Source organism: Acomys minous, assembly GCF_964271855.1.
Source record: "Acomys minous genome assembly, chromosome: 6".
In the NCBI taxonomy this organism is placed as follows: Eukaryota; Metazoa; Chordata; class Mammalia; order Rodentia; family Muridae; genus Acomys; species Acomys minous.
Window position 1 is genome coordinate 106,252,909 of NC_140487.1, and position 26,012 is coordinate 106,278,920.

Genomic DNA, 26,012 nt, shown 5'->3' on the forward strand with positions numbered 1-26,012 from the left:
CAACACTTTTTGTTGTTGTTGTTTTCTGAGATAGGGCTTCTCTGTGTTGTATCCTTGGCTGTCTTGGACTCACTTTATAGACCAGGCTGGCCTTGAGTTCACAGCAATCCACCTGCCTCTGCCTCCCAAGTGCTGGGATTAAAGGTGTTTAAACAGGCTGCTGTGTGGCCTAGAGAACTTCAGACTCTTGGCTGAGCCCCTTCAGAAGCTGGGAATATAGGTGCACATTGTTTATACACTTTAGCAAAAGAATCTGAGCCAAGCTATGGCATGTGTCTTTAGTACCAGGTACTTGGGAGGCTGAGACAGTAGGGATCCTTGAGGCTGGGAGTCTGGGGCCCTGTGCAGCAGCAGGACCTTCTCTTTAGAGAAACAGAAAGAGAGAGACCTAAAATGGCTTGTTACACCAGCCTTCCATTATGTGAGAAACAGTGGTCCTCACTTCAGGAGCATCTTGTTTCATAAACAAAGCACTGGAGACAGTAGTGAGATCAAGACAATGTGTGACACAACCTTGCAAAGTCAAGCAGTGGCCTAGAATGGTTTATAAACTGAGCTGAGGGGTAGAGAGATGGCTCAGTGGTTAAAAGCACTGGCTCCAACTTTTAATCCCAGCACTAGGGGAGGCAGGGGCAGGCGGACCACTGTGGCTGGGAGGCCAGCCTGGTTTACATAGTGAATCCAGGACAACCAAGGCTACGTAGAGAAACCCGGTTTCAAAAAGCAAAAAAGAACACTGGCTTCTCTTCCAGAAGTCCTGATTTCAATTCTCAGTAACCACATGGTGGCTCACAACTGTCTATAATAAGATCTAATGCCCTCTTGAAGATAGAGCATTCATAAACATAAAATTAATTAATTAAAAAACAAAACAAAACAAAACAAAACTGAGCCGGGTATGGTGGACGCCATTAATCTCAGCACTTCCGAGGCAAAGGCAGATGGATCGCTGTGAGTTCGAGGCCAGCCTGGTCTACAAAGTGAGTCCAGAACAGCTGAGGCTATTACACAGAGAAACCCTGTCTTGAAAAACCAAAAAAGAAAAAACAAAACAAAAGGGGGCTGGAGAGATGGCTCAGAGGCTAAGAGCACTGACTACTCTTCCAGGGGTCCTGAGTTCAATTCTCAGCAATCACATGGTGGCTCACAACCATTGATAATGTGATCTGGTGACCTCTTCTGGCCTGCAGGTATACATGCAGGCAGAACACTGTATAAATAATAAATAGATAAATCTTTATGCTAGGCATGGTGGTGCATACCTTTAATCTCAGCACTCGGGAGGCAGAGGCAGGCGGATTGCTGTGCGTTTGAGGCCAGCCTGGTCTACAAAGTGAGTCCAGAACAGTCAAGGCTACACAGAGAGACCCTGTCTCAAAAAATACAAAAACAAAAAAGAAAAAAAAAACTGAGCTGAGCATTGGACTGTCCTCTTTACATTTTACATACTAGTTTTGTTTTGTTTTTTAAGATTTATTTTTAGGGCTAGAGAGATCGCTCAGCAGTTAAGAGCACTAGCTGCTCTTCCAGAGGTCCTGAGTTCAGTTCCCAGCAACCACATGGTGGCTCATAACCATCTAAATTGAGTTCTGGTGTGTAGACATATATGCAGGCAGAACATTGTGTATGTAACAAATAATAATTCTTTTTTTAAAAAAGAGATTTTTGGGGGGACTGGAGAGATGGCTCAGAGGTTAAGAGCACTAACTGCTCTTCCAAAGGTCCTGAATTCAATTCCCAGCAACCACATAGTGGCTCATAACCATCTATAATCAGATTTGGTGCCCTCTTCTGGTTTTCAGGCAGAATACTATATACATAATAAATAAATAAATCTTTTTTTTTTTTTAATTTTATGTGTGTGGGTTGTGTTGTCTACATGTCTGTCTGTGCACCACTTGTGTGCCTGGTGCCTGTGGAGGCCAGAAGAGGGAGCCAGATTCTCTGGAACTGGCTGCCATGTGTGTACTGGGAATCGTAGTTGGGTCCTCTACAGAGCAGCCGGTGCTTTTAATCCCTGAGCCATCTCTCCAGCCCAGATTCTGGTTATTTCAAAGTTTAGCAGGCATGTGGCCTTGTAGGCAAGCTTGGCTATTTGGTATTTGCTGCTCTCAAACTCCTAGTTTGGGTGGGAAGGAGGTAGCTTGGTGGACTTTGTTCCAGGTCAGAAATAGCTGAACTATCGAGCATTAGCAAGGCCTGGCATCTGCTGGAAGCTGAATGAGGCACGTGCTGTGCTTGCTCCTGAGAATGACGTTACTGATGGCGCCTGTTTTCTGCTTCAGCTTTGGGACATCCGGAAGAAAGCAGCTATCCAGACATTTCAGAACACATACCAGGTGCTAGCTGTAACCTTCAATGACACGAGCGATCAGATTATCTCTGGTGGAATAGACAATGATATCAAGGTATGTTTGCTTATGTCATATTTGCTGTTCAAAATGATGAGATTGTAGGAGGTTGATACTTAATGCCAACCAAAAAGAACGTAGTGATTTGAAAATTACTTTCTTTGCCTGGCATGGTGGTGCACGCCTTTAATCCCAGCACTTGGGAGGCAGAGGCAGGCGGATCTCTGTGAGTTCGAAGCCAGCCTAGTCTACAAAGTGAGTCCAGGACAGCCCGGGCTACACGGAGAAACCCTGCCTCGAAAAACCAAAAAACTAAAAATAAAAATAAAAAAAGAACATTTCTTTTTGTCCTGTTCTAAGTACTTCCTAAGTCAAAGGTTACATTTAAATGTATAAATGTTCATATAAATGCTACCAAGAGTCACGTGGTCAATATGACGTGTGAAATCTTTGGGTGGAGGGGAACTGTGAAAAATACGGAGTATTGTAATCCAAACACTCAGGGAGGCAGAGGCAGGTAGATCTCTGAGTTCAAGGCCAGCCTGGTCTCACTATAGAGTAAGTTGGGGACAGTTGGAGCTACATAGAGACAGTCTCAAAAAAAGAATACAGAGTGTTTTCGTTCCCAGTTAGACGTTGGTCTGTTCATCCTGTTACACTTATTTCTGTGTGTGGAAGGTGGAGAACAATTAGCAGTAAGTTCTCTTCTGTCACCAGAGTCCTAGGAGTTGACCTCAAGCTATCAGCTTGGCAGCAGGTGGCACTACCTGCTGAGCCATCACAGCCCACAAAAGACACTGCAGATCACTCAGCTCTCTGGTCTAATGAGACAGTGACTAGTCTGTGACTGTCCTTGTCCCTCCGTGTGGTTCTTCCTGACACTATGGAAAGGACGTTTCTATACTTGCCCAAGAAGAGACAACTTAAAGACGTTGGAGAAGGGCTGTGGAGCGTCTAGCACTGCAGTGTTACTTAATCTTTCAGCAGATTGTCTTGGATTCTACCTCCAGTCCCGGCATTTTCTAGTTTTGTGGTTGCTGTGTGGTCTTCAGCTCTTTTATGCTCCCGTTTCCTCACACGAACAGCTAAGGGGTGACGACCTAGCGTGTGTCTCTCAGGGTTATGAGGTTCAGTGTAGTCCAAGATGTAGCAAATGCCAGTTGACTAGCAGTTCTGGAGCTACACTTGATGCCTCTACATTTCTACTTGGTGTCTTTGAGGAGTTCAGAGACTTTATCTTTCCATCTGCCATGTGTTAGGTCATACTCAAGGTCCTGTTGTGACCCTGCTTAGAAGCTATTACTTCCCCCTTCCCTCTCTCCTTTGCTTTTACTAGATGAAACTGTCCTTACTTTTGTCAAACAGTGGTCCTTTAAATGGGGAAAGGGCTTCAACCTTTTTTTCTTTGTCATTCCATCAGCCTCCTGATTTCCTTCGTTCACATGCACACGCTTGCAGGCGCACATGCCTTGTGTAGCCCTAGCAGTTAGCCTGAGTCAAGCTCTCTATATAGCTAAGGGTGATCTTCCTGCCCCTCCTATTAGAGACTTAGCCGTAACAGAATGGTGAGGAAAAAAATACAGGTGGCTGGAGATGCAGTTCAGAGGGTAGAATGCTTTCATGGCTTGACAAAGCCCTGAACTTGATCTCCAGGCTGGTGAGGCATGCTTGTAATCCCAGTATTTGGGAGGTGGGCGCAAAATCAGAGGTCCTCCTAAACCTCTTCTTGCTGTCGTTCTGTGGGTTGTCCTTCACAACCATAAAACATTGATTGTGATGATGATGATGATGATGATGGTGGTGGTGGTGATAACATTGTCTCCAGTCCATGAAGGGTAGACAGACAGACAGAACCCAGAGTTTGGATTCACAGTCATCCTCAAATTTATAAAACCGCCCCTGAAGAGCTTTCTGTACTATTTTAATTTCTTCCTTCCCTTTAATTCTTCAGTCCCTTGTCCCCTGGTTATCTGATGGCCTACCTCTGCTACTGTGCTTCCATAGCCGCAGTTCTTTGCAGGGTTACCTGTGATGGTTAGTATTGGGCCATGACAGGAGGAAGCTTGTGAGGGAGGGAGTGTCTCGATTAGTGTGGTTGAGGTATTGAGATCACACTAAATGTGGAGGTTCGGTTCCTTGCATAAAAAGAAGAAAGCTAGCTGAGCACCAGTGTTCATGGTTTTCTGCTTCCTAATGCAAGCACAGTGTGCCCAGCTGCCTTGTGTTCCTCATACTCTAACTGGCAACCTGGAAGCCATGTGGAGAGAGGAGGGAGCTGACGCCTGTAGTTGTCCTCTCTCCTCTGCGTACGCACGCCACTTAAGAGTCGTGCATGTATGCTGCCTCTTTAAATAAATAACTAAATGTGAGCAAAGTAAATGCGCTACTTTGGTATGTACTTATAAAAATGTTGAGCCAGGTGTAGTGGCACACGCCTTTAATCCCAGCACTGGGGAGGCAAAGGCAGACGGATCACTGTGAGTTCGAGGCCAGCCTGGTCTACAAAGCCAGTCTAGGACAGCCAAGGCTACACAGAGAAACCCTGTCTTGAAAAACCTAAAACCCATCCCCCAAAAAATGTTAATGCGGGGGGCTAGAGAGATGGCTCAGAGGTTAAGAGCACTGTCTGTTCTTCCAAAGGTCATAACTTCAATTCCTAGCAACCACATGGTGTCTCACCTCTATAATAAGATCTGGTGCCCTCTTTAGGTGGTCAGGAGTACATGCAGGCAAAAACACTGTATACATAATAAATAATTTTTTTAATGTTAATGGATTTCCTATGACTATCAAAAGTGAGCTGGTATGGTGGTTCACATCTCTAATCTCTATAATCCCAGCATAAGAGGGCTGGGGCAGGAGGATCACAAGCTTGAGAACAGCCTGGGCAGCATAATGAGAACTTACCTTAAAAACAAAACAAAACTGGTAAATAAATAGCCAGAGTTGGGCTAGAAAGATGGCTCGGTGGTTAAGAGTCCTGCTCTTCCAAAAGACCCAGGTCAGTACCCAGCACCTACATGCCAGCCCTCTACTGTCTATAACTCCAGTTCTGGGGGCTCCTACATCCTCACTAAGGTGTACATGTAGGCAAAACACGAATGCACATAAAATAAAAGTAAACTGTAAATAATCAGAGTGTAGGACAGTTTACATCCCCAAAAAGTTTCCAGTGTTGCTCGTTGTGCCAAGTCCCACCCCTAATGTTTATCAACCATTGGTAACAACCATTGTTCTGTAATTCCTTGTGAAGCAGATGATGTGTAGCTTTGGGAGAGCAAGGTTCTTCCTAGTTCAGCTATGAGAATTTGCTTCTCCTGTCTTCACCACAGGGACAGACAGGCAGAAGAACAACCTTGTGTTAATGCCATCGTCTTACTACAAGAGCACAGTGCTGCTGCTGGCCCTCTGTGAACCATAGTGCAGTCAGTCCAGAGGTCCCACCTGGGAAGGCGTGGCTTACACCTTCCCAGAAGGCGTGGCTTACACCTTCCCAGAAGGCGTGGCTTACACCTTCCCAGAAGGCGTGGCTTACACCTTCGCTCAGAGCAGGTTCTCTGCAGAGAGTAAGTCCTAGCCACTGAATGTTGATATAAACCAGTTTTGCTTTGAAATTTGAACTTATCTCAAATATGAGGATTATATAAATAAAGTCCCATGAATGCTGCAGTTAAATTTAGCTCTGTATTCTAAAATATCCTTCCTATGTTTTTGGAAAGTGTCCTGATTCGCATAGCCATGCAGTCTTCATCTTTCTAAACTAAGTCTTTTGGTTTGAGATAGTAGATCTGGCCTTGAATTCACTGATAGTCGCTGCCTGCTTCCTGATACTGAGATTAAAGGCGTGCAACACCACACCCAGCTTGTTTTGCTTATTTGGGAGGCAGGTTCTCAAACTTGCCATCCTCCAATCTTCACCTTCTAGATGCTCACATTGTAGGCATATATTTAAACATTCAAGGTGGGTTTTTATAAGGTAGGTGTGTATGTGTGCGCACGCACATATCAGCATATGTTTATGAGTGTGTATGAGTACACATACATCCCTTAGGAGGCAGGAGAGGCTATCTCATTCCTTAGAGCTAAGTTAACATGTAGCTGTTAGCCACCCATTGTATGTCCTGGAAAATGACCAAGGGTGCTATTCATTGGATACTCTGGAGCAACAACTGCTCTTAACCACTGAGCCAATAAATCAAGAATTTTTTTATTTATTACATATATAGTGTTCTGCCTGCATGTATGCCTATACACCAGAGGGGGGCACCACATCTCATTATAGATGGTTCTGAGCCACCATGTGGTTGCTGGGAACTGAACTCAGGACCTCTGGAAAAGCAGACAGTGCTCTTAACCTCTGAGCCATCTCCCCAGCCCCCCAGATTTTTACTTCAGTACATGGGTTCATTAATTCCTTTCTGAAGAAAAGAAAGTGCCTTGCTTTAGGAGATGTCAAACATCCTTTTTTAAGTCAGAGAATGCCAGGCCTCCAGCTTTGTCCTATTATTATTATTATTATTATTATTATTATTATTATTATTATTATTATTATATTTTATGTGCATTGGTGTGAAAGTGTCAGATCACCTGGAACTGGAGCTAAAGACAGTTGTGAGCTGCCATGTGGGTACTGGGAATTGAAGGGTCCTTTGGAAGAGGAGACGGTGCTATTAACCACTGAGACATCTCTCCAGCCCCCCAGACATCTTATTTATTCAGAAAAATTACATGGCAGCATTGAATGGAGTCTTTTATAATACCAATGACCTTCACAAAATTGCTAATCTTTTTTCAAGTGACATCCAGGCTATTTCCGTTGCTGTTAATCTTTCTTTTTAAATATTTGCTTAATCGCCTATTATATAAATATTTTTATATTTTGCCTCTAGAGTTATTCTTAGGAACTGCTCAGTAATATTTAGAGCCTGCCATGTACCAGGCATATGCAAAGTATTCTTATTTGTAATCTTTCAGAATGGAAGAGCACTTGCCTACTGGGCCTGAAGCCCTAGGTTCAATCTCTAGCACCACAAAAAATACAAAAGACAGACAGACAGGAGACATGTAGACATTGTTGAGGCTGGAGATGTAATTCACTGGTGACTCACAAAGCCCTGGACTTGAGCCTCGGTGATGAAAAACAGCAAATGACAGAACGCCTACATATCCTGTGTCTGTCTTCAAGAAGCGGCTCTATCGGGTTCTTTGCATAAATATGCTTTCCATTCTCTTTTTTTTAAACGTATGTATGCACGCATGTATGTGTGTATTGCTTCTATATATGTGTACGTGTGATATAAGATATTTTTTTTGTTTTTGTTTTTCGAGACAGGGTTTCTCTGTGTAGCCTTGGCTGTCCTGGACTTGCTTTGTAGACCAGGCTGGCCTCGAACTCACAGCAATCCACCTGCCTCTGCCTCCTGAGTGCTGGGATTAAAGGCGTGTGCCACCACGCCCGGCTCTGCCTCTGTCTCTTAAATGACATTCCTAAATACACCACTGTGCCTATCGTGTGTTCTTTTATTTATGATTTTTTGTTTTGTTTGTTTTGTTTTATTAGTTTTGTTTTGAAACCCTTGACTCAAATACACTATATAGCTAAGAGTATCTTTGAACTCCTGATTCGTCTGCCTCAGCCGAATGTGATGCTACACACATGTAATCCTAGCACTCGGAGGCAGAGGCAGACAGATTGCTGTGGGTTCTGGTCTACAAATCAAGTCCAGGATAGCCATGGCTACATAGAGAAACCTTGTCTTGACAAAAAAAACTTTAAAAAAAAAAAACAAAAAACTTTTCCACCAAGTGCCAGAATTCAGCACTTGGGTTTTGGGTTTTGTTGTTTTTTATTAGTTTGTTTTTTGGGTTTTTGTTTTGGGAGATTGTTTTTGGTTTTTTGATGGGTCTCATAACCAAGTAATCCAGAACTTGGCCTCAAATTTAAAATCCTTGTTTATCTGTCTCCTGATTGCTACAATTAGACATATACCACTAAGTCTGGCATCTGATTTTTTTTTCTCATTTTTTTACAATTTTAAATATTGTTGTTTCTTTTAGGTTTTTTGAGAAAGAATTTCTCTGTGTAGCTCTTACTGTCCTGGAACTCACTCTGTAGACTAGGTATATATGTATGTGTGTGTGTGTGTGTGTGTATATATGTATGTGTGCATATATGCGCGCGTGTGTGTGTGTCTGTGTCTGTGTGTGTGTGTGTGTGTGTACCACATATGTGCCAAGTGCTGGAGAACTTCCAAAGAGGGCACTGGATCTTCCTGGAATGAGAGTTACAGATGGATGTGAGCCACCATATGGGTGCTGGATCCAGCCTGTTTGTTTGTTGTTGTGTTTTTAAGGCCAGGTCTCTCTATGTAGCACTGTTTGTCCTGGTACTGACTATTGTAGACTAGGCTGGCCTTGAACTCACAGAGGTCTGCCTGTCTCTGCCCCCCACATAGTGGGATTAAAGTCATGAGCCATCATGTCCTAAGCTTCTCTGCTATTCTTTTGTTTTCTGGAACAATGTCTACATAGTCCTGGTGGTTCTAGAACTCATTATGTAGACCAGGCTGGCCTCACAACCACAGAGATCCTCCTGCCTTCTGAGTGCAGGGATTAAAGGTGTGCACCAACACACCTGGCCTTTCTTTGTAATTTTTCCATTTGAAAATTAGTTTTGTGTTGTTTCAGGTTTGGGACCTGCGTCAAAACAAGTTAACCTACACCATGAGAGGCCATGCGGACTCTGTAACTGGCTTGAGTTTAAGTTCTGAAGGATCTTATCTCTTGTCCAATGCAATGGACAACACAGGTAACCTTGGAGAACAACACTGTTCTGGGGCTGGTGTCTGTTGACTGTAAAAACAGGCAGAGCACTTAGTATGATGTTCTGGGGGAGGCAGTGGTGTGACTCAGCTAGTTAAGCTACCTGTCATCAGATGTGACTACTTGAATTAGATCTAGGGGCTCCCGTGATAAAAGGAGAGAGTCAGCTCCACAGACTGTCCTCTGACCTTCATATACATTCCGTGGCATGTGTGCATCCTCACTCATTTGTGTTTTCTCTCCCTCACAAGTGCACACACTAAATAAGTACATCTTTTAAATTTTTTTTTCAATTTTATTTTATATGCGTTGGTGTTTTGCCTATGTGTATGTGAGGGTGGACTTTCAGACAGTTAGGAGCTGCCATATGGTGCTGGGAATTGAACCCGGGTCCTTTGGAAGAGCAGTCAGTGCTCTTAACTGCTGAGCCATCTCTCTAGCCCCTAAAAATATTTATTCAAGGGTCTGGAGAGATAGCAGTGGTAGACTGCTTGCCTCAAACGCATGCAGCCCTGTGCGCTCTCGCGCGCTCTCCCCCCCCCTCCAGCCACATAGAAGAACTGGGGGGAAATGTGCATCAGAGTAAATGAGGTGCAAGGAGAAAAGGGTGCTAGACCATTTGCATGAGGTGATCTAGACTCCGGGACTGTAGTCCTAAACCCTTGTATCATCTGAGCAGTTGTGCCCACAGTGTTCCTCTGTGACCCAGGCATTCCTACGTAGGTAAAGTCGTAGAGGGCTACATTTTACCTTTCAGCTCTGCAATGCTGTGGATCCAAACAGGATACAAGAGACTTTGCCTCATTAGCTGAATGAGATGCTTGGCCGTCTGTGGTCCATTTGAGGCGTTTTTCTGGCTCTTTTCTGTGCTCTTTTCTGGCAGCTGTCTTCCCTCCAGTCGCACTGTTATGGGAGTCCTCAGGAAAACATCTCAGCATCTGGACTTACAAGCCCATTCTCTGACCCTGTCTCTTTGCTTGTTTTTGAGCTACAGAGTGAGAGGGTGGGTTTACTTTCGTAAAATGGGCAGTAATGAGTTTGGAATGTCCTTGGTGTACAAACCCATAGGCTTCTGGGAACTAAAACACAACTTGCTGACATTTTGTGACAAAATTGGTGCTTGACATGTCACAGGCGCTCAGTAAATGTTTCTTGGGTAACTGTACGTCTTTCTTCCTGCTTGTATTCTCGTGCAGTAGCAGACTTTGAGGTGTAGCTGACCTTGCTTATAACGGCTCTAGCAGCTGCTCACAGTGGATGATTATATGTGTGTCCTAAGCTCAGAGGATTTACTATTGACCAGCCTAGCATTCTGAAAGTAAGGAACACGAAGCTTCCCTATTTGTTATGGTTATCCTTGAAATAGGCTTTTTTTTTTAAAGTTCACAGTTAACCTCAGCTACATAGTCAGCATTGCTCTGAGCTACATGAGACTGTATCCAAAAAAAAAAAAAAGCTGGTGTTTTCTTGTTTGTTTGTTTTTTAATTTTGCAGAGCAGGAAGCCAAGACAGTCCCGCTTTACCTGACATTACCCATATAGCTACATACATAACAAAATGAGACTTAGAGTTCATGTCTTCTGAGGCAAGAATGTACGTAGAGCACTCACCTGGTGTGTGTGAGGCCTGGATTAAATCCCAGCAACTGGGGATGGGGACACATGTGTCCTAACTCCTTGTGGTGGTTTCCTGCTTTGTTCAAGTTTAGACTGTTTAGACTGTCAACGCGCCCATCAAGAGGAAAGGGTACGTTGGGTTTTACAGATGTGTGATCACAGCAGTCAGTGGCGTTTAGATTGTCGTGTGGAGGCTGGGGGGGATGGCTCAGTAGATACCCTGCCTGCTGTTCAAACATGAGATGAGTTCAGTTCCCGGCACCCCTGTAAATCCCAGACATCTGTAACCCCAGCCCTGTTTCAAAAAATAAAGTAGAAGCTTAGAATGGTGGCTCACACCTTAAATTCCTGCTCTTGGGAAGTAGAGGCAGGGGAAGATCTATGAGTTCAAGGCCAGCCTGATTGATCTACATACAACAATGAGTCTTAACCTTCCTAATGCTGCAACCCTTTAATATAGGGTTGTGGTGAGCCCCCGTCATAGAATTACTTTCATTGCTACATCATGACTATAATTTGGTACTGTTATGAAATGTAGTATAAATATTCTTGGAGATAGAGGTTTGTCAAGGGGGTCAAGACCCACAGGTTACGAACCTCTGACATAGAGAGTTCTGGGCCAGGAAGGGCTACAATATGAAACCCTGGAGGGAGGGAAGGAGGGAGGGAGGGCGCCCGCACAACTGAGAAAGTAGAAAGCCTCTGATATCTACACACACGAATGTACACTCAAGCATGCACTCACATTATATAACTAAAAATATTTTTAAATTTTATTTAATATATATGAATGTTTGCGTACATGTATGTATGTATTCTGTGTACATGCCTGGTGCCCTCAGAGGTCAGAAGGGGCATTGGATCTCCTGGAACTGGAATTACAGGTGGAGGGTTGCTGGGAGCTGGACCAGGTCCTCTCTGCAACAGCAACAAGTGCTCTTAACCACTGAGCCATCGCTCAGCCTCCAGGGTTTTTTGCTTGTTTCATTTGTTTTGTTTTGTTTTTTGAGACAGGGTTTCCATATGTAGCCTTAGCTGTCCTGGACTCACTTTGTACACCAGGCTAGCCTCGAACTCACAGAGATCCACCTGCCTCTGCCTCCCGAGTGCTGGGATTAAAGCGTGCAACACCACGCCCAGCTCAAAATACGGTTTTGTTTTGTTTTTTTATTTAAAAAAACTGTCATATTGAAGCATTGCTGGATATGACTCTAAGTTGACAGAGAAATCATTTGGAAAATGTTTTTTGATTTTGGATGATGTGTGCGTGTGTGTGCGTGTGCGCGTGTGTCAGGCTGACAGAGAGATCTAACTCTGTTCTGTTGGAAATCCCCAACTGTTTTTCATCTTTCCTTCCTACTTCCTTAGCACTCCTGCTCTGTGCCCTTACTTAATGACAAGGACAGCCACACTGGCCCCAGCTGTAGTGTAGTTTATTCTAACTAGAGTGAAAAAGCTTTGGCAATTGGCATCAAGTCATGTTGGAGACAAGATTTTTTATTGCATGGATGCTGCAGACTCCTAGTTGTGTGTGTTGCTTGACTGGTTTCGATTTGCTTTGTAGTGCGCGTCTGGGATGTCCGGCCATTTGCTCCCAAAGAGAGATGTGTGAAGATATTTCAAGGAAATGTGCACAACTTTGAAAAGGTGAGTGGTTCCTTCTGAGGGAGTTGGTTTTGCTATGCATTTGATCTGAAGAAACAATGTGATGCTAAGGACAGAGAGTTGTTGACCCACTAACACTAAGAATGAGTGAAGTCTGGTAACCTTCCTTCATTGGAGCAGCCTCTGTCCTGCCTCAGCCCCCATGTGCTTAGGTTACAGGAATGTGCCCACATGCTGGTCTTACAGCTCTTCTTGCGGAAGGAAAACTAGTACAGCATATTGGACATGGCAGTCACATGGGTCCCGTCCTCACTCAGAGGACTGCTGACTTCAGTACAGGGCATTCCTGGCCTTTTATTTATTCCTTGGGAATCTCAACCTTGTAAGTCCCTGTCTGTGGCCCAGGCGCCCATTGCTGCTACCCAGATACCAGCTGGTGGAACCCTGGGTTCACAGCCATTCCCTTTGTATTATGTTGGCCCAAAGCCAGCAGAGTTTTCTCTAACCCTCGAGTGTCCAGATCAGCTCCTTTTCTGTCATAGTTTGGTAAAAGAGGTCAGTGTTTTTCCTCCTGTGTGTTCACTGAGGTTGCTTTACCTTATAAATAAGTCTTACTTCTTTTTATTTATTTTCCTTACTTAGTTTTTTTTTTTTTTTTTCAAGACAGGGTTTCTCTATGTTGCCCTGGCTGTCCTGGACTCTATTTGTAGACTAGGCTGGTCTTGAACTCACAGCAATCCTTCTGCCTCTGCCTCCCAAGTGTTGGGATTAAAGGCGTGTACCATCACACCCAGCAATAAGTCTTATTTCTGTTGTGTTTGTTTTGTTTTGTTTCCTTCAGGATAAACAGCTTAAGTATTTTAATGAGGATCAAGATAAATGGAGTTGGGGCTAGAGAGATGGCTCAGAGGTTAAGAGCACTGTCTGCTCTTCAGAGGTCCTGAGTTCAATTCCCAGCAACCACATGGTGGCTCACAACCATCTATAATAAGATCTGGTGCCCTCTTCTGGTGGGTGGGTATACATGCAGACAGTACATTGTATACATAATAAATAAATAAGTAAATAAAATTTAAAGATAAATAGAGCTAAGGAAACCTTCATTTAAAGGCAGAACAAATTTTTGTTGCCTGGTCTATTCTTTTTTTCTTCTCTCCCCCGGCCCCTCTCTCTCTTTTCCAAGACAGGGTTTTCCTGCATAGCCTTGGCTGTCCTGGACTTGCTTTGTACACCACCCCTGGCCACTACCCCCAGCTGCCAGGTCTGTTCTTAATAACTGGAGATTTAGGATTTCTGCATCTAGTTTTCATGTAGTATAAGATTACAAAGCTGCGGGGCTGGAGAGATGGCTCAGAGGTTAAGAGCACTGACTGCTCTTCCAGAGGTCCTGAGTTCAATTCCCAGCAACCACATGGTGACTCCCAACCATCTATAATGTGATCTGGCGCCCTCTTCTGGCCTGTATACATCGCATACATAATAATAAATAAATACATCTTAAAAAAAAAAAAAGATTACAAAGCTGTCTGGACAACGTCTCAGCAGTTAATAGCTCTGGTTGCTCTTACAGAAGACCAGGCTCTGGTTCCTGGCAACCACAGGGCAGCTCACGGTTGTCTAACTCCAGAACCAGGGAATGTGATGCCCTCTGCTGGTGTCCTCAGTCACCAGGCACCATCGTGTGCCCAAACATGCTTGCAGACAAAACACCTAAAGAAATACACTTAGAATATTAAAATAAGCTGGACAGTGATGGTGAACACCTTCATCCCAGTACTCAGGAGGCAGAGGCAGGCAGGTCTCTGAGTTTGAGGCCAGCCTGGTCAACAGAGTGAGTTCCAGGACAGCCAGGACATTAAACAGAGAAAATCTGTCTAAAAAAAAAAAAAACAAAATAAATAAATAATTGAAAAATAAAAGATAAACATTTAAAGAAAGACAAGTAAAGTTGCAAAGCATGCTGTTTTGAGCAGGAAGATGATAGCTGATGGTCATTCTAGGAGCTACTCAAAGTCTAGTAGGAAATGTAATGTCAGTCTGCTCCTAGCACAGCAATAGGAGTTGGCACATTAACTGAACAGGGGGTTCCTGTCATTACAGAACCTCCTGAGATGTTCTTGGTCACCTGATGGGAGCAAGATAGCAGCTGGCTCAGCGGACAGGTAAGGTTCCTGGGATTAGGGTGGGGAATGACATGTCTCCCTCTCTGCTCTCCTCCAGACTGTTATCTTCCCAGTAACTGTTCTGCTATTAGCTGTGAACTTTACCTGCATCTGTCTGTCTGTCTGTCTGTCCCTCTCTCTGTCTCTTTAACAAAATATATTGCTTTTCACTTCATGCATGTATTAGTATTTCCCCATCTTATGTCTAGACAAACTTTGGGACACCCCTGTGAATTACTCTAAGCAGTTGGGTTGTCTTGACATTCTCGTTAAACCCAGGGTACTGCCAGTTGGTCCTTGAATTGTGAGCGTTTGCTAACTATTCCAAGAATGAATTCATATGTCAGAGATGACAATCAAATTCCACTCTTGTGGGCCTGGATGGCTTACAACCATTTATAATGTGATCTGATGCCCTCTTCTGGCGTGCAGGGTACATGCAGATAGAGAACTGCATACATAATAATAAATAAAATCTTTTTTAGAAAAAATTCCACCCTTGTATCATCCCAACATCTGGTCATAGCAGCAAAGTAAGATGGTTCCAAGCCGTGAGAAGTGCCAGTGTTGCTGAGTGAAGTAGGCTGGGTGTTTTCCATCTCTGCCAAACCTTAGACCACGGCTTTCTTAGGTGTGAGCTCAGATTGGTTCAGTGCCTTATGTTGTGAATGAGACACAGGAGTGAGTTCTCCTATCAGATACTGTCGGGTTTGGTGTCAGGTAGTGTGTACCTGAGGGGAAATCAGATGGAGTAGGCATTCTGAGTGCGCAGGTCAGAGGACCCTGAGGCTCAGTGGTAGAGGCCTGGAGGCAGGGCTCTTCCCTAGCTCCTAGCTTTCAGCACATCTCAGGGTTCCCTTTGCAGACATTCTTGGAAACTTTCTCTGTTTTGTTTTTTCAAGACAAGGCTCTGGCTGTCCTGGAACTCACTCTGTAGACCAGGCTGGCCTCAAACTCAGAGTGATCCTCTTGCCTCTGCCTCCCTGAGTGCTGGGATTAAAGACATGCGCCACCACACCCTGATTTTTGTCTTTTTTTAAATGTGTCTTAGGCATGAAACAGCTTTGGCCACCAAGCCAGACATCTGCTCTGCCTCTGACTTACATATACAAGAACAACGGCACCCATAAGATGTCTCTTTGCCCATTGACAGGGGGCAGGGTTTAGTTTTGTTTTTTTAGTTTCTCAATAATGGAAAATCTCTTAGATTTTTCAGGGTTGCTTTCTTTTTTTTCTGGTTTTTCGAGACAGGGTCTCTCTGTGTAGCCTTGGCCATCCTGGACCCGCTTTGTAGACCAGGCTGGCCTCCAACTCACAGCGATCCACCTACCTCTGCCTCCCGGAGTTCTGGGATTAAAGACGTGCGCCACCACGCCCAGCTCAGGGTTGCTTTCTAAACCAGAGACTCAACCATGATTTTAACCCTGTTTCCCCTAGGTATCCAATTTCCCCAAACACCCTGAATTAAACTTGGAAGGACTTAAACATTTTCAAGCATAATAGCGGGGCGTGGTGGTGCACGCCTGTAATCTCAGCATTCAGGGAGGCAGAGGCAGGTGGATCGCTGTGAGTTCAAGCCCAGCCTGGTCTACAAAGAGACTCCAGGACAGCCAGGGCTACACAAAGAAACCCTGTCTCAAAAAGACAAAAACAAACAGACAAACAGACAAAAACTTAAATAGACCAACAAGCCAGGCATGGTACCTGCCTATAACCCAGCACTCAGGAGGCTAAAACAAGAGACAGAGTTTCACTATGTAGTCTTGGTTGTCAAACTTGCTATGCAGACCAAGCTGGCCTTGAACTCAGAGGGATCTGCCTGCCTCCCTCTTCCTCCCAAAATGCTAGGATTAAACGTGTGCACCAGTGTGCCCAGCTCATACTTCCTGATTTATAATGTCCTCTCACCCCGCACCACTCCTTACAAGAGGATGCACGGCTTAGTCAGAAAGCAAGCCTGTCTCCTCTGCACAGGCCACCCTAACAGCTTAAAGTCAGCAAGCAGCTCTGTTACGTAAGCAGCCTGCTTCCTACCAAATGGTGACAACATGCCCAAGTGTGGAGAGGACAAGGAACCCCTCTAAATTTAGCGTGTAATTGGCAGCCATGGAGAGTGAGGCCTTGAAGTAAACCCTTGGAGATCTGGGTTTCTTCTGGCTTCTGTGTACTTGAGAGATAATATCCAACTCAGAAAGGCACTTTGCAACTGAGCCTGCATCTGGCAGATGTCCCCTTCTTACTCACAGATCCCTGTCTCGCTTGCACTTTAACCCTCCATAGCCCTGTTAAGGACACTGGCCTGGCAAGGCCAAGAGGATTCAGGTCAGCCTGCCGACTTTGTAGGGATCTGGCTTTATAATACATATACTCATAATAACAATGGCAGTCTAGTCTATGTCCCAAGCACTTTACATATATTCTTACTTTTCTTAAAAAGCTATAAAAATCTCTTTTTCATTATTATAACAAAAGAAAGAAGTTGTCCGGTTGGTTACTCGGCCAGGGACCCACTGCCCTGGAGCGTGCCCCAGCTTCTCCGACTCTAATGCTGTTGGTCTCCACTCTGCTCTTGGTGGGGCTGGCGAGGGACAATGGTTTGTACATGGTGGAAGAGGGCATCACAGAGGGCATGAGCACCAGCTAAGAGGTAGAGGTAACTGGGCCTCTGCCTCTTGTCTAGAACCGTTTAGTTTGGGAAACAGGATCTCATGTAGCCCAGGGTGGCTCAAATTCACTGTGTAGCTGTATGTGGTGGTGCACGCCTTTAATCCCAGCACTCGGGAGGCAGAGGCAGAGGTGGATCTCTGAGTTCGAGGCCAGCCTAGTCTATAAAGTGAGTCTAGGACAGTCAAGGCTACACAGAGAGAAACCCTGTCTCGAAAAACTTAAAAAAAAAAAAAAAATCAATGTGTAGCCAAGGATGGCTTTGAAATCCTTATCTTCCAACCTGCTCCTACCAAGTGCTAAGTTTATAGGCATGTGCCAATATACCCAACTATTCCAGATCTTTTATCTGGTTGCTCTGGAGACTGAGAGCATAAGGATCTAATTAATCAACCTTTGTTTATTGTTTAGAGGTGTTAGAACGTCTCACAGTTTATCCTAGGCTGGTCTCAAACCCACAATGCTCTTGGCGTGCCCCTTCCCAGTGCAGCTATGATCTCTATAATTTCAGAATTTTCTAAATTCTGTAAATAACAAAATCACGGGCTGTATAAATTTTGTTGGGTTGGGGTTTTTGTTTGATTGATTTCGTTTTGTTTGCTTTTGAGACTGGGCTTCCCTAGGCTGTTCTGGACTCAATTTGTAGACCAGGCTGGCCTCAGCCTCAAACTCAAAGAGATCGCCTGCTTCTGCCTCCTGAGTGCTGGGATTACAGGTGCACGCCATCATGCCTTCTCAGTTTTGTTGGTTTTAAGCCACCAGATAATCTCCTGATGTAGTCCTAGTTTCTAAATCCCAGAGCATACTTCAGTAAACAAACACTCCCGTTTTACTCCGAGGCCTGAGTGCCCCAGCCCTCTTCTAAGGAACCCACACTTGTTTTGTGGCACCTTGCAGGTTTGTGTACGTGTGGGACACCACGAGCAGAAGGATCCTTTATAAGCTGCCTGGTCATGCTGGCTCCATCAATGAAGTGGCTTTCCACCCCGACGAGCCCATCAGTAAGTCCACATTTGCCCTGACTGCTCCAGGCTCTCCTGGGGTCTTAGGGGTCCATTATGTGACTCCAATGCTAACACTTGGGTTTTGAGGGGGTTTTGGTGTGGGATTTTTGGTTTTTCAGTGGTTTGCGGGGGGTGGGGGGGTGGGGGGGGTGCACAATTGTCAACATAAAGCAGACACCAGTGCCGTAGCAACCTAGGGGCTGCTTTTTCCTTGAACACTCAGATGAAGCTGCAAGTCCTTTTGCTTTTTTGGAGGGTTTTTTTGTTTTGTTTGCAACAGGGTTTCTCTATGTATCCCTGGCTGTCCTGGAACTCATTGGCTAGGCTGGCCTCCTCTCAGAGGTCCGCCTGCCTCTGCCTCCAAGAGTGCTGGGATTAAAGGCATGCGCTACCACTGCCAGGCAAAACTGAAAGTCTTTTTCCTTCAGCTGGTGTCTTACTATGTTAGCCTCTGTTTGGCTGGTGCTCACTACCTGCTCCATGCTGCTCTCGCACTTGAGGTGATCCTCTTGCCTCAACTCCCAAATACTGGACTCTTCAGGTGTAAACCCAGCACTCAGCACAGGAAGGGATCTCAGGAGAGTCAGTATGAGGCAGTGCTGCAGTTTATTGTGGAAAGTTTACTCTGGATCTAAGCGGGGCTTTAAGAATGAGACTAGAGGGGCTGGAGAGACGGCTCAGAGGTTAAGAGCACCGCCTGCTCTTCCAGAGGTCCTGAGTTCAATTCCCAGCAACCACATGGTGGCTCACATGCCCTCTTCTGTCCTGCAGGTAGAGAACTGTATATTTATTAATAAATAAATCTTTAAAAAAAAAGAGAGAGAGAGAGAATGAGCCTAGAGTGGGCACATGCTTTTCAGGAAAGTTGCTGCCATCTACAGGTCAGTCTTGGAATTACTGTGGGGTTGCATCCAGTCCTCACTTGAGAAGAGCCTGCCTAGACTGAATCCTCCAGTCAGGTTTTCTCCATGCCTTGGAGTGGCAGGGACTGTAGACAAGAATGACTTGTGAATATTTAGATTAAAATTATAATAAATTTGATTAGCTAGCTAAGCCAAGTAATATGCCTTAAATTTAAAGAAAAAAATCTGGTCTGGGCATGATCAGTGCACTCCTTTAATCCCAGCACTCGGGAGGCAAAGGCAGGAGGATCAATATGAGTTAGAAGCCAGCCTGGTCCACAAAGTGAATCCAGAACAGCCAAGGCTAAACAGAGAAACCCTGTCTCGAAAAACCATAAAGAAAAAAATCTACTAGTGTTCCCTAGGGCTTTCTATAAGAAACAGAGGCACATTGATGAGGTGGGATGGGCACCTGTAATCTTAGCTCTGGGTGGATCACTGGAAGTTTGAGGCTAACCCATCTACATAGCAAGTTCTAGATCAGCCTGGGCAGAATAAAGAAACTATTTCAGGAGCCTTGTCTGTGATGGCCCTAGGCCTAAATAGACATACACCCCCCTGTAGAGGTGGGGGGGTCTGGGATGGACATAGACAAGGAAGATCTTTTTCTGGGTTTGATTTGCAAGAGCATCAGGATTTGAGTCTGGTCGTGTTTCCCTTGCACAGCGGTCCTCACAGATTCAAGGGGACTGGAATCAAAAGCCCGGCTGCAATGTCCTGTGTGTGCTGTGTAGGAGGAGAAGCCAAGCTAAATCCAGTTGTTCTTTGTCACAACTGTCTCCTGACACAGGACACTTGAGCCCCGAGTATCCCCAAGCTTTCATGGTCTTACGTCTTGTTCTTTTCCCTCAGTCCTGTCAGCATCCAGTGACAAGAGGCTGTATATGGGCGAGATTCAGTGAAGACGTGGGATGGAAGCTCCCAGGCTGTGTGACCTGAGGCTCGGACTCCATCATTGGCCAGGGTCAGATGGTGTCCGGGCTGACCTGCCTTCGGATGACCAGCATTAGCCGGCAGCTGAGGAGGTGGCCATATTCCAGCAGCCACTTGTACCCCATTTACCTGAACAACTGTGGCCTCCGGTACCACCTGCCAGATTCAGGGATTGGTTTCTTCTCTTTGAAAAATAAGATTTCTTCAGAGGGACAGACATTGGTTTGAGGTTTCCTGTTTTTTTAATCTAGGCTGGAGACAGGGAATGTCAGTTGAAATTTGCTAGTTGGATTTGTTTGCTGATTTATTTTAAATTGAGTCACTGGCTTGTATATTTTTCTTTCTGTGTTTGAGTCATTTTGTATTAAAAATCCGAACAGATAACTTTTTACAAGAGCCTCGTAGCCTGGATCTACTGCTGCCTGTTCTCTGAGGCCTGATTGCTGTCGGTCAGCGCGCACATGCATGTAATCCACTCACATTTCAGAGGTGCTGTTTTCTAGAGCCCCCACCCCCTTCTGTTTTTAGATTTCTTCACTCCTGTGAAAATGACAAAGTATAATTATCAGCAGCAAGTACGTTCCTGTAACCAGCAGCAGAGCATCCCAAAGGTGATACATGAGGTCCAGAAGAACCTGGCTCTCAGATATTTAGACAGGGCCTGTCTGCCCCGCCCTCTGCCCAAAGCACTTTTCTATACAGTCCTGTGCTTGGACTCCTGGGGTAGGCAGCGTGGTGGCAGCCCTAGCTGGAGCCCTTGGCCAGAATGCAGCCCACATGGAAGATGGGTGCTTGATAGGCTTTGGCCACAGTGTTTTCAAGGCTTTTTATGATCCTGTTTTCTTGTCTGACGTTCGTGCTCTGACAGAGATGTTGACAAATGCTGTCATGTGCCTTCTGCTGAGACTGGGACCTGCCTCCCTGGCGTCTCTAGGTGACTGTCCAATACTGCAGAGTCCATGTGCTCCTGGGAAGTAGATTGTATATTTTTGAGCCTTCTGTCTCAAAGCAAAAACTCTCATTTGTGTGTGTGTGTGTGTGTGTGTGTGTGTGTGTGTGTGTGTGTGTGTGTGTTTGGCTTTACACTTTGAGCTTACCAGCTTAAATCATATCTATCACAAGCCACCTTGGGTTTAGAACATAGTCATCCAACACCACCAAGCCCTGTTAATGTGACAGGCAAAGTCATCATTGCTGAGGACAGAGACACAAAGATCTTGTCCTTGCCACCATGAGCAGTGCACAAGCCAATAGAGAGTAGTTGGAAATAAACTGCCTTTTTTTTTTTTAAGTGAGCTCATGCCAGAGATTTATTTAACTTATTAATGAAGAAGCCAGCAGGATGGTAAAGCCCCCAGAGCAATCACTTTTAATGCAGTGGCTGAAGGTTGAGTAAAGCGCAGTGGAAACACAGGGGGAAGCGATTTATTGCGCCTTCGAGAGAGTGAAGAAGCATCATGGGTGCTGCAGTTATGCTGGGATCTGGACAGGAAGTGAGGGGGCCGTCTAAAACCACACAAACCCAGGTTGCGGTGCTGTGTCTCATGAACCAGGGGACAGCAAACCCGAGGTCCCGGATCCCAAGGAACGGAAAGCAGGTACTTGATCCATAGAGGTTTCCAAGGTGTGTTCCACAGACTCTGGGAAAGATGGGCTTACACATGAAATTCTTCATTACTTTGAGGCTTTACACACAAAGTACTGTGTACTGTGAGATCAGGCCACACATGGCACACACCTGTCATCCCAGCACTTGGAGCCAAGGGACAAGAGAAACAAGTTCAAGGTCATTCCTTGCTACATAGCTAGCTGGAGGCCACCCTGAGTTTGATCCCCAAAAACTGAATGCAAATCCAGATGCAATGTTGCTCATTTATAATCAAGCACTCGTACAGCGAGATTAGAGCTAGAGACAAGGGGATCGTCTAAAAGCTCATAGGCCAGCTGGCCTGAAGCACCGCCCACACAGCGTGATGGACACACACGAGAGACCCTGCCTCAAAACTAATAAAGTGGAAGAATCCGTCACACAGATACATAATGGGGAGTCTGAAATCTGGCCTGAGCACAGTTAGCTACATAGATGGCTATGATGACCTCCAGGAAAAATGTGTCCCCAAAAGGCGTGCAGCCTGCTCTCAGGTCTCTCTCTCTCTCTCTCTCTCTCTCTCTCTCTCTCTCTCTCTCTCTCTCTCTCTCTCTCTCTGCTCTCAGGTCTCTCTCTCTCTCTCTCTCTCTCTCTCTCTCTCTCTCTGCTCTCAGGTCTCTCTCTCTCTCTCTCTCTCTCTCTCTCTCTCTCTCTCTCTCTCTCTCTCTCTCAGATTTGTTTATTATGTATACAGCATTCTGCCTGCATGCCAGAAGAGGGCACCAAATCTCGCTGTAGAAGGTTGTGAGCCACCATGTAGATGATGCCAGGATTGAACTCAGTGTTCTTAACCTTTAAGCCATCTCTCCAGCCAAGTTTCTTATTCTTTCAATCAGTGTGTGTCTGCTTCTCTGTATGTGCACCCCTCACATATACATAGGCCATAAAGGCCAGAAGAGGACAGTGTGTCCTGGGGATTGTAGTTAACATGTAGTTGTGAGGCACTTGATCTGGGTACTGGGCTTGGAATTCAGGTCTTCAGAAAAACTAGCAAGTGTGCCTTTTGTTTTTGTTTTTTGAGACAAGGTTTCTCTGTGTAGTCTTAGCTGTCCTGGACTCACTTTGTAGACCAGGCTGGCCTTGAACTCCCAGCAATCTGCCTGCCTCTGCCTCTCTAGTGCTGGGATTAAAGGCGTGTGCCACCATGCCTGGCCTGCAGAGCCATCTCTCCAGCCCTGTGGCCCTCTTTAGCACCAGGTCCACATGCCTCAGTCCAGGCCCTTCAAGTCATTGTGTGTGTATGTGTGGATACCTGTGACACAGCACACATGAAGAGGAGAGAACATTCCATCTGCCTTTAAATGGGTTCCACAAATTAAACTTGGATACCAGGCTCTGAGTGGGGGTGAACACATGTGGAGGAAAGAGAACTACTTGGAGTTGGTCTCCCCTACCATGTGGATCTTTTGTGTCAAATTCAAGTTGTCAGGTTTGGCAAAGCCTTTATCCACTGAGTCGCCTCACCAGCCCTTACCGTGTTCCTAAAAGACTCTGAGGTCCCTTGAGAGTTGATGGTGACTGGAGGATGCAAAAGCCCCAGAGACAGCCGGTGTTCCTCTAGGTTCAGTCCTTCCCAGTCCCTCAACAGGGCTGAGTAGGAGCCATTAGCAGGAAATGGCAGTACCATTTAGGATTGAAGAGAACAGAGCCCTAGCCTGGGAATAAAGATTTAAGCATAAAACATCTCCAGGGGGGTGAGAATTGTCTTCTCACTTTGGGAGAGATAGATCGCTCCCGAATGAGTAATGGCATCTCTGGCTTTCAGTTAATTTCCCTTTATGACTTCCAGTCTCTAGCACTTAATACCCTGGGCACTTAAAGAGCCAAACTTCCTCTTCACTGGGTGGCTTTTTGTGGGCTGAAATGTGAGGAAGGTGGGTTTTAAGTCACTGTTTTCTAGTCGGCTCCCCCCACCCCCAGTTATTTCTTCTAACCCTAAACCCCAGTTCTATTTACCCCTAATTCCTCCTTCAAACCGTTTATTTACAAACAGGTGTTTGAGTTTTTTTATTCACATTACATCTCAATTGTAGCCCCCTCTCTCATACAAACAGTTCTTGGGAGTACAGGGGAGCCCTGTCTTCTCATGTTGTACAGAGACAGTTAACCCTTTAAAGAGAGAAGTGAATCCCTAGAGATGTCAGTAGCCGCAGTCTGGGATGAGCCCCCTAGAGAAGATCCTGCCATCCTTCCGTCCAATATAATCAGATGGCAGGCAGAGATGCTACTTTGTCCCGAGTCAGCTGTCCTGGAACTCGCTCTGTAGACCAGGCTGGCTTCAAACTCGGTTCCCACTTGCCTCTGCCTCCCAAGTGCTGGGATTAAAGCTGTGCACCATCACTGCCCAGCCTGAGCCAGCTGTTTCTTTTTTGTTGTTGTTGTTGTTGTTGTTTTTGTTCTTTTGGTTTTTTGAGACAGGGTTTCACTGTGTAGCCTTGGCTGTCCTAGACTCATTTTGTAGACCAGGCTGGCCTTGAACTCACAGCGATACACCTGCCTCTGCCTCTCCCGAGTGCTGAGATTACCGGTGTGCGCCACCAAACCCGGCTGCCAGCTGTTTCTTAATGTCTCAAGATGGGGTGAAACTGAGGTAAGTCTCCCTGAACGGTTGGGGCTGCGGGAATTTGAGCCTTGAGGGGAAACTGGTCGGGAACTTAGGTTGTCAGGACTGATCCTTTCAGGGGACTTAGGATGTGTTCACTGGGGCTGTGGGTGAGGCTCTGGGTTTGATCCCCAATAGCAAAGACTCAAAAACAAATTAAGAGACTTTGAAACTAGACAGCTAATATCCCAGACCGGGTTAGGGGGTGGGGGGTGGGGGTGGAGTTTAACATGGGAGTCTCTTTCTGTGGTTCTAAGTAAAGCCCTAAGCTCTCATCAGCTGTCTCCACCTATCCCGTGCATCTCACAACCCTTCTCTGAAAGATTCCTGACTGAAGCACTACCCCTCAGCATTGAGCCCCGGGCTGGACTAGTTTCCAGGCTTCAGGGGGTTTTTGGTTTTTTCATTCCACCCAGAAGGTCATCTAGACTCTAGGATTGTTTGTGTGTGTGGGGGGGGGGGGGTTGGTGGTTGGTTGGTTGGTGTTTGTTTTTCGAGACAGAGTTTCGAGACAGAGAATCTTGGCTGTCCTAGATTCTCTTTGTAGACCAGGCTGGCCTCGAACTCACAGCGACTTGCCTGCCTCTGCCTCCCAGAGTGCTGGGATTAAAGGCGTGCGCCACCACGCCCGGCTCCAGCATTGTTCTTTAACTTGGGTCAGTTTTGTTCCCTAGTGGACATTAGATGAAGTCTGGTCAGCAGAGACCAAGGATACATGAAGAATTTGCTGCTGTAGAAAGCTGTCTGTGATGCTGTTGAGAAAACCTGCCTTAGAACAGTGGTGTTCATTCATTCTGTTGCCATAGAGGTGACTGAACCCAGGGCTTCAGGGATGCTGTGCCAGTACTTTATAACCCCTGGGCTGTGATTCTCAAAGTGGGCTTTCCTGGGCCAGCAGCAGCAATAGCAACACTCAGACCTTCTTAAAAATACAAATTCTAGGCCAAGCGGTGGTGGCTCACGCCTTTAATCCCAGCACTTCAGAGGCAGAGGCAGGCGGATCACTGTGAGTTTGAGGCCAGCCTGGTCTACGAAGTGAGTCCAGAACAGTCAAGGCTACACAGAGAAACCCTGTCTTAAAAAACCAAAAACAAAAACAAACAAAAAACCCACTAATTTTAAAGCCCAGATGGTGATGCACACATTTAATCCCAGCACTCAAGAGGCAGAGGCAGGTGGATCTCTGTGAGTTTGAGGCCAGCCTGGTTTACAGAGTGAGTTCCAGGACAGAGCTACACAGAGCTACACAGAAACCCTGTTTCAAAAAACTAGAGAGAGAGAGAGAGAGAGAGAGAAGGAGTCTTCTTGATTTTTAAATAATTTATCTAGTTTCTATTTTATGTGCATTGATGTGAGGGTATCAGACGTCTTAGAGCTGTACAGTTCCAATTACAGACAATTGTGAGCTGCCATGTGGGTGCAGGGAATTGAACCTGGGTCCTTTGGAAGAACAGACAGTGCTCTTAACCACTGAGCTATCTCTCCAACTCCCTGGAGGAGTCCTCTTAAGTGCTTTTGGGGGCTCTTTGTTGGTTTCGGTTTTGGTTTGTTTTTGTAGGGCTAGTGACTGAACCCCGATCTCATATGCTAGACAAGTGTTTAGCCTTAATATGTCTTGCAGCCTGCATCTTCCTGGTGCACCTGATTCACCTTCGAGAAGCGTCGTGCTCAGAAAGCGCTGGTCTTTTTGGTCCTTCTGAGGG

The 26,012-nt window shown here is 45.6% G+C and overlaps 1 protein-coding gene across 1 annotated transcript in view; it reads left to right on the top strand.

Annotated features, from left to right (window-relative positions):
* SNRNP40 (small nuclear ribonucleoprotein U5 subunit 40) overlaps positions 1 to 20,455 on the top strand; it is a 29,140-nt gene extending 8,685 nt beyond the window's left edge. The window contains exons 5-10 of the mRNA XM_084787670.1: positions 2,286 to 2,408; positions 9,039 to 9,159; positions 12,354 to 12,436; positions 14,495 to 14,556; positions 18,118 to 18,221; positions 19,979 to 20,455. Of these exons, the coding sequence (XP_084643796.1) occupies positions 2,286 to 2,408; positions 9,039 to 9,159; positions 12,354 to 12,436; positions 14,495 to 14,556; positions 18,118 to 18,221; positions 19,979 to 20,028 (543 nt within the window). The 3' untranslated portion in view covers positions 20,029 to 20,455. The remainder of the gene's footprint in view (positions 1 to 2,285; positions 2,409 to 9,038; positions 9,160 to 12,353; positions 12,437 to 14,494; positions 14,557 to 18,117; positions 18,222 to 19,978) is intronic.
* The last annotated feature ends 5,557 nt before the right edge of the window (positions 20,456 to 26,012 follow it).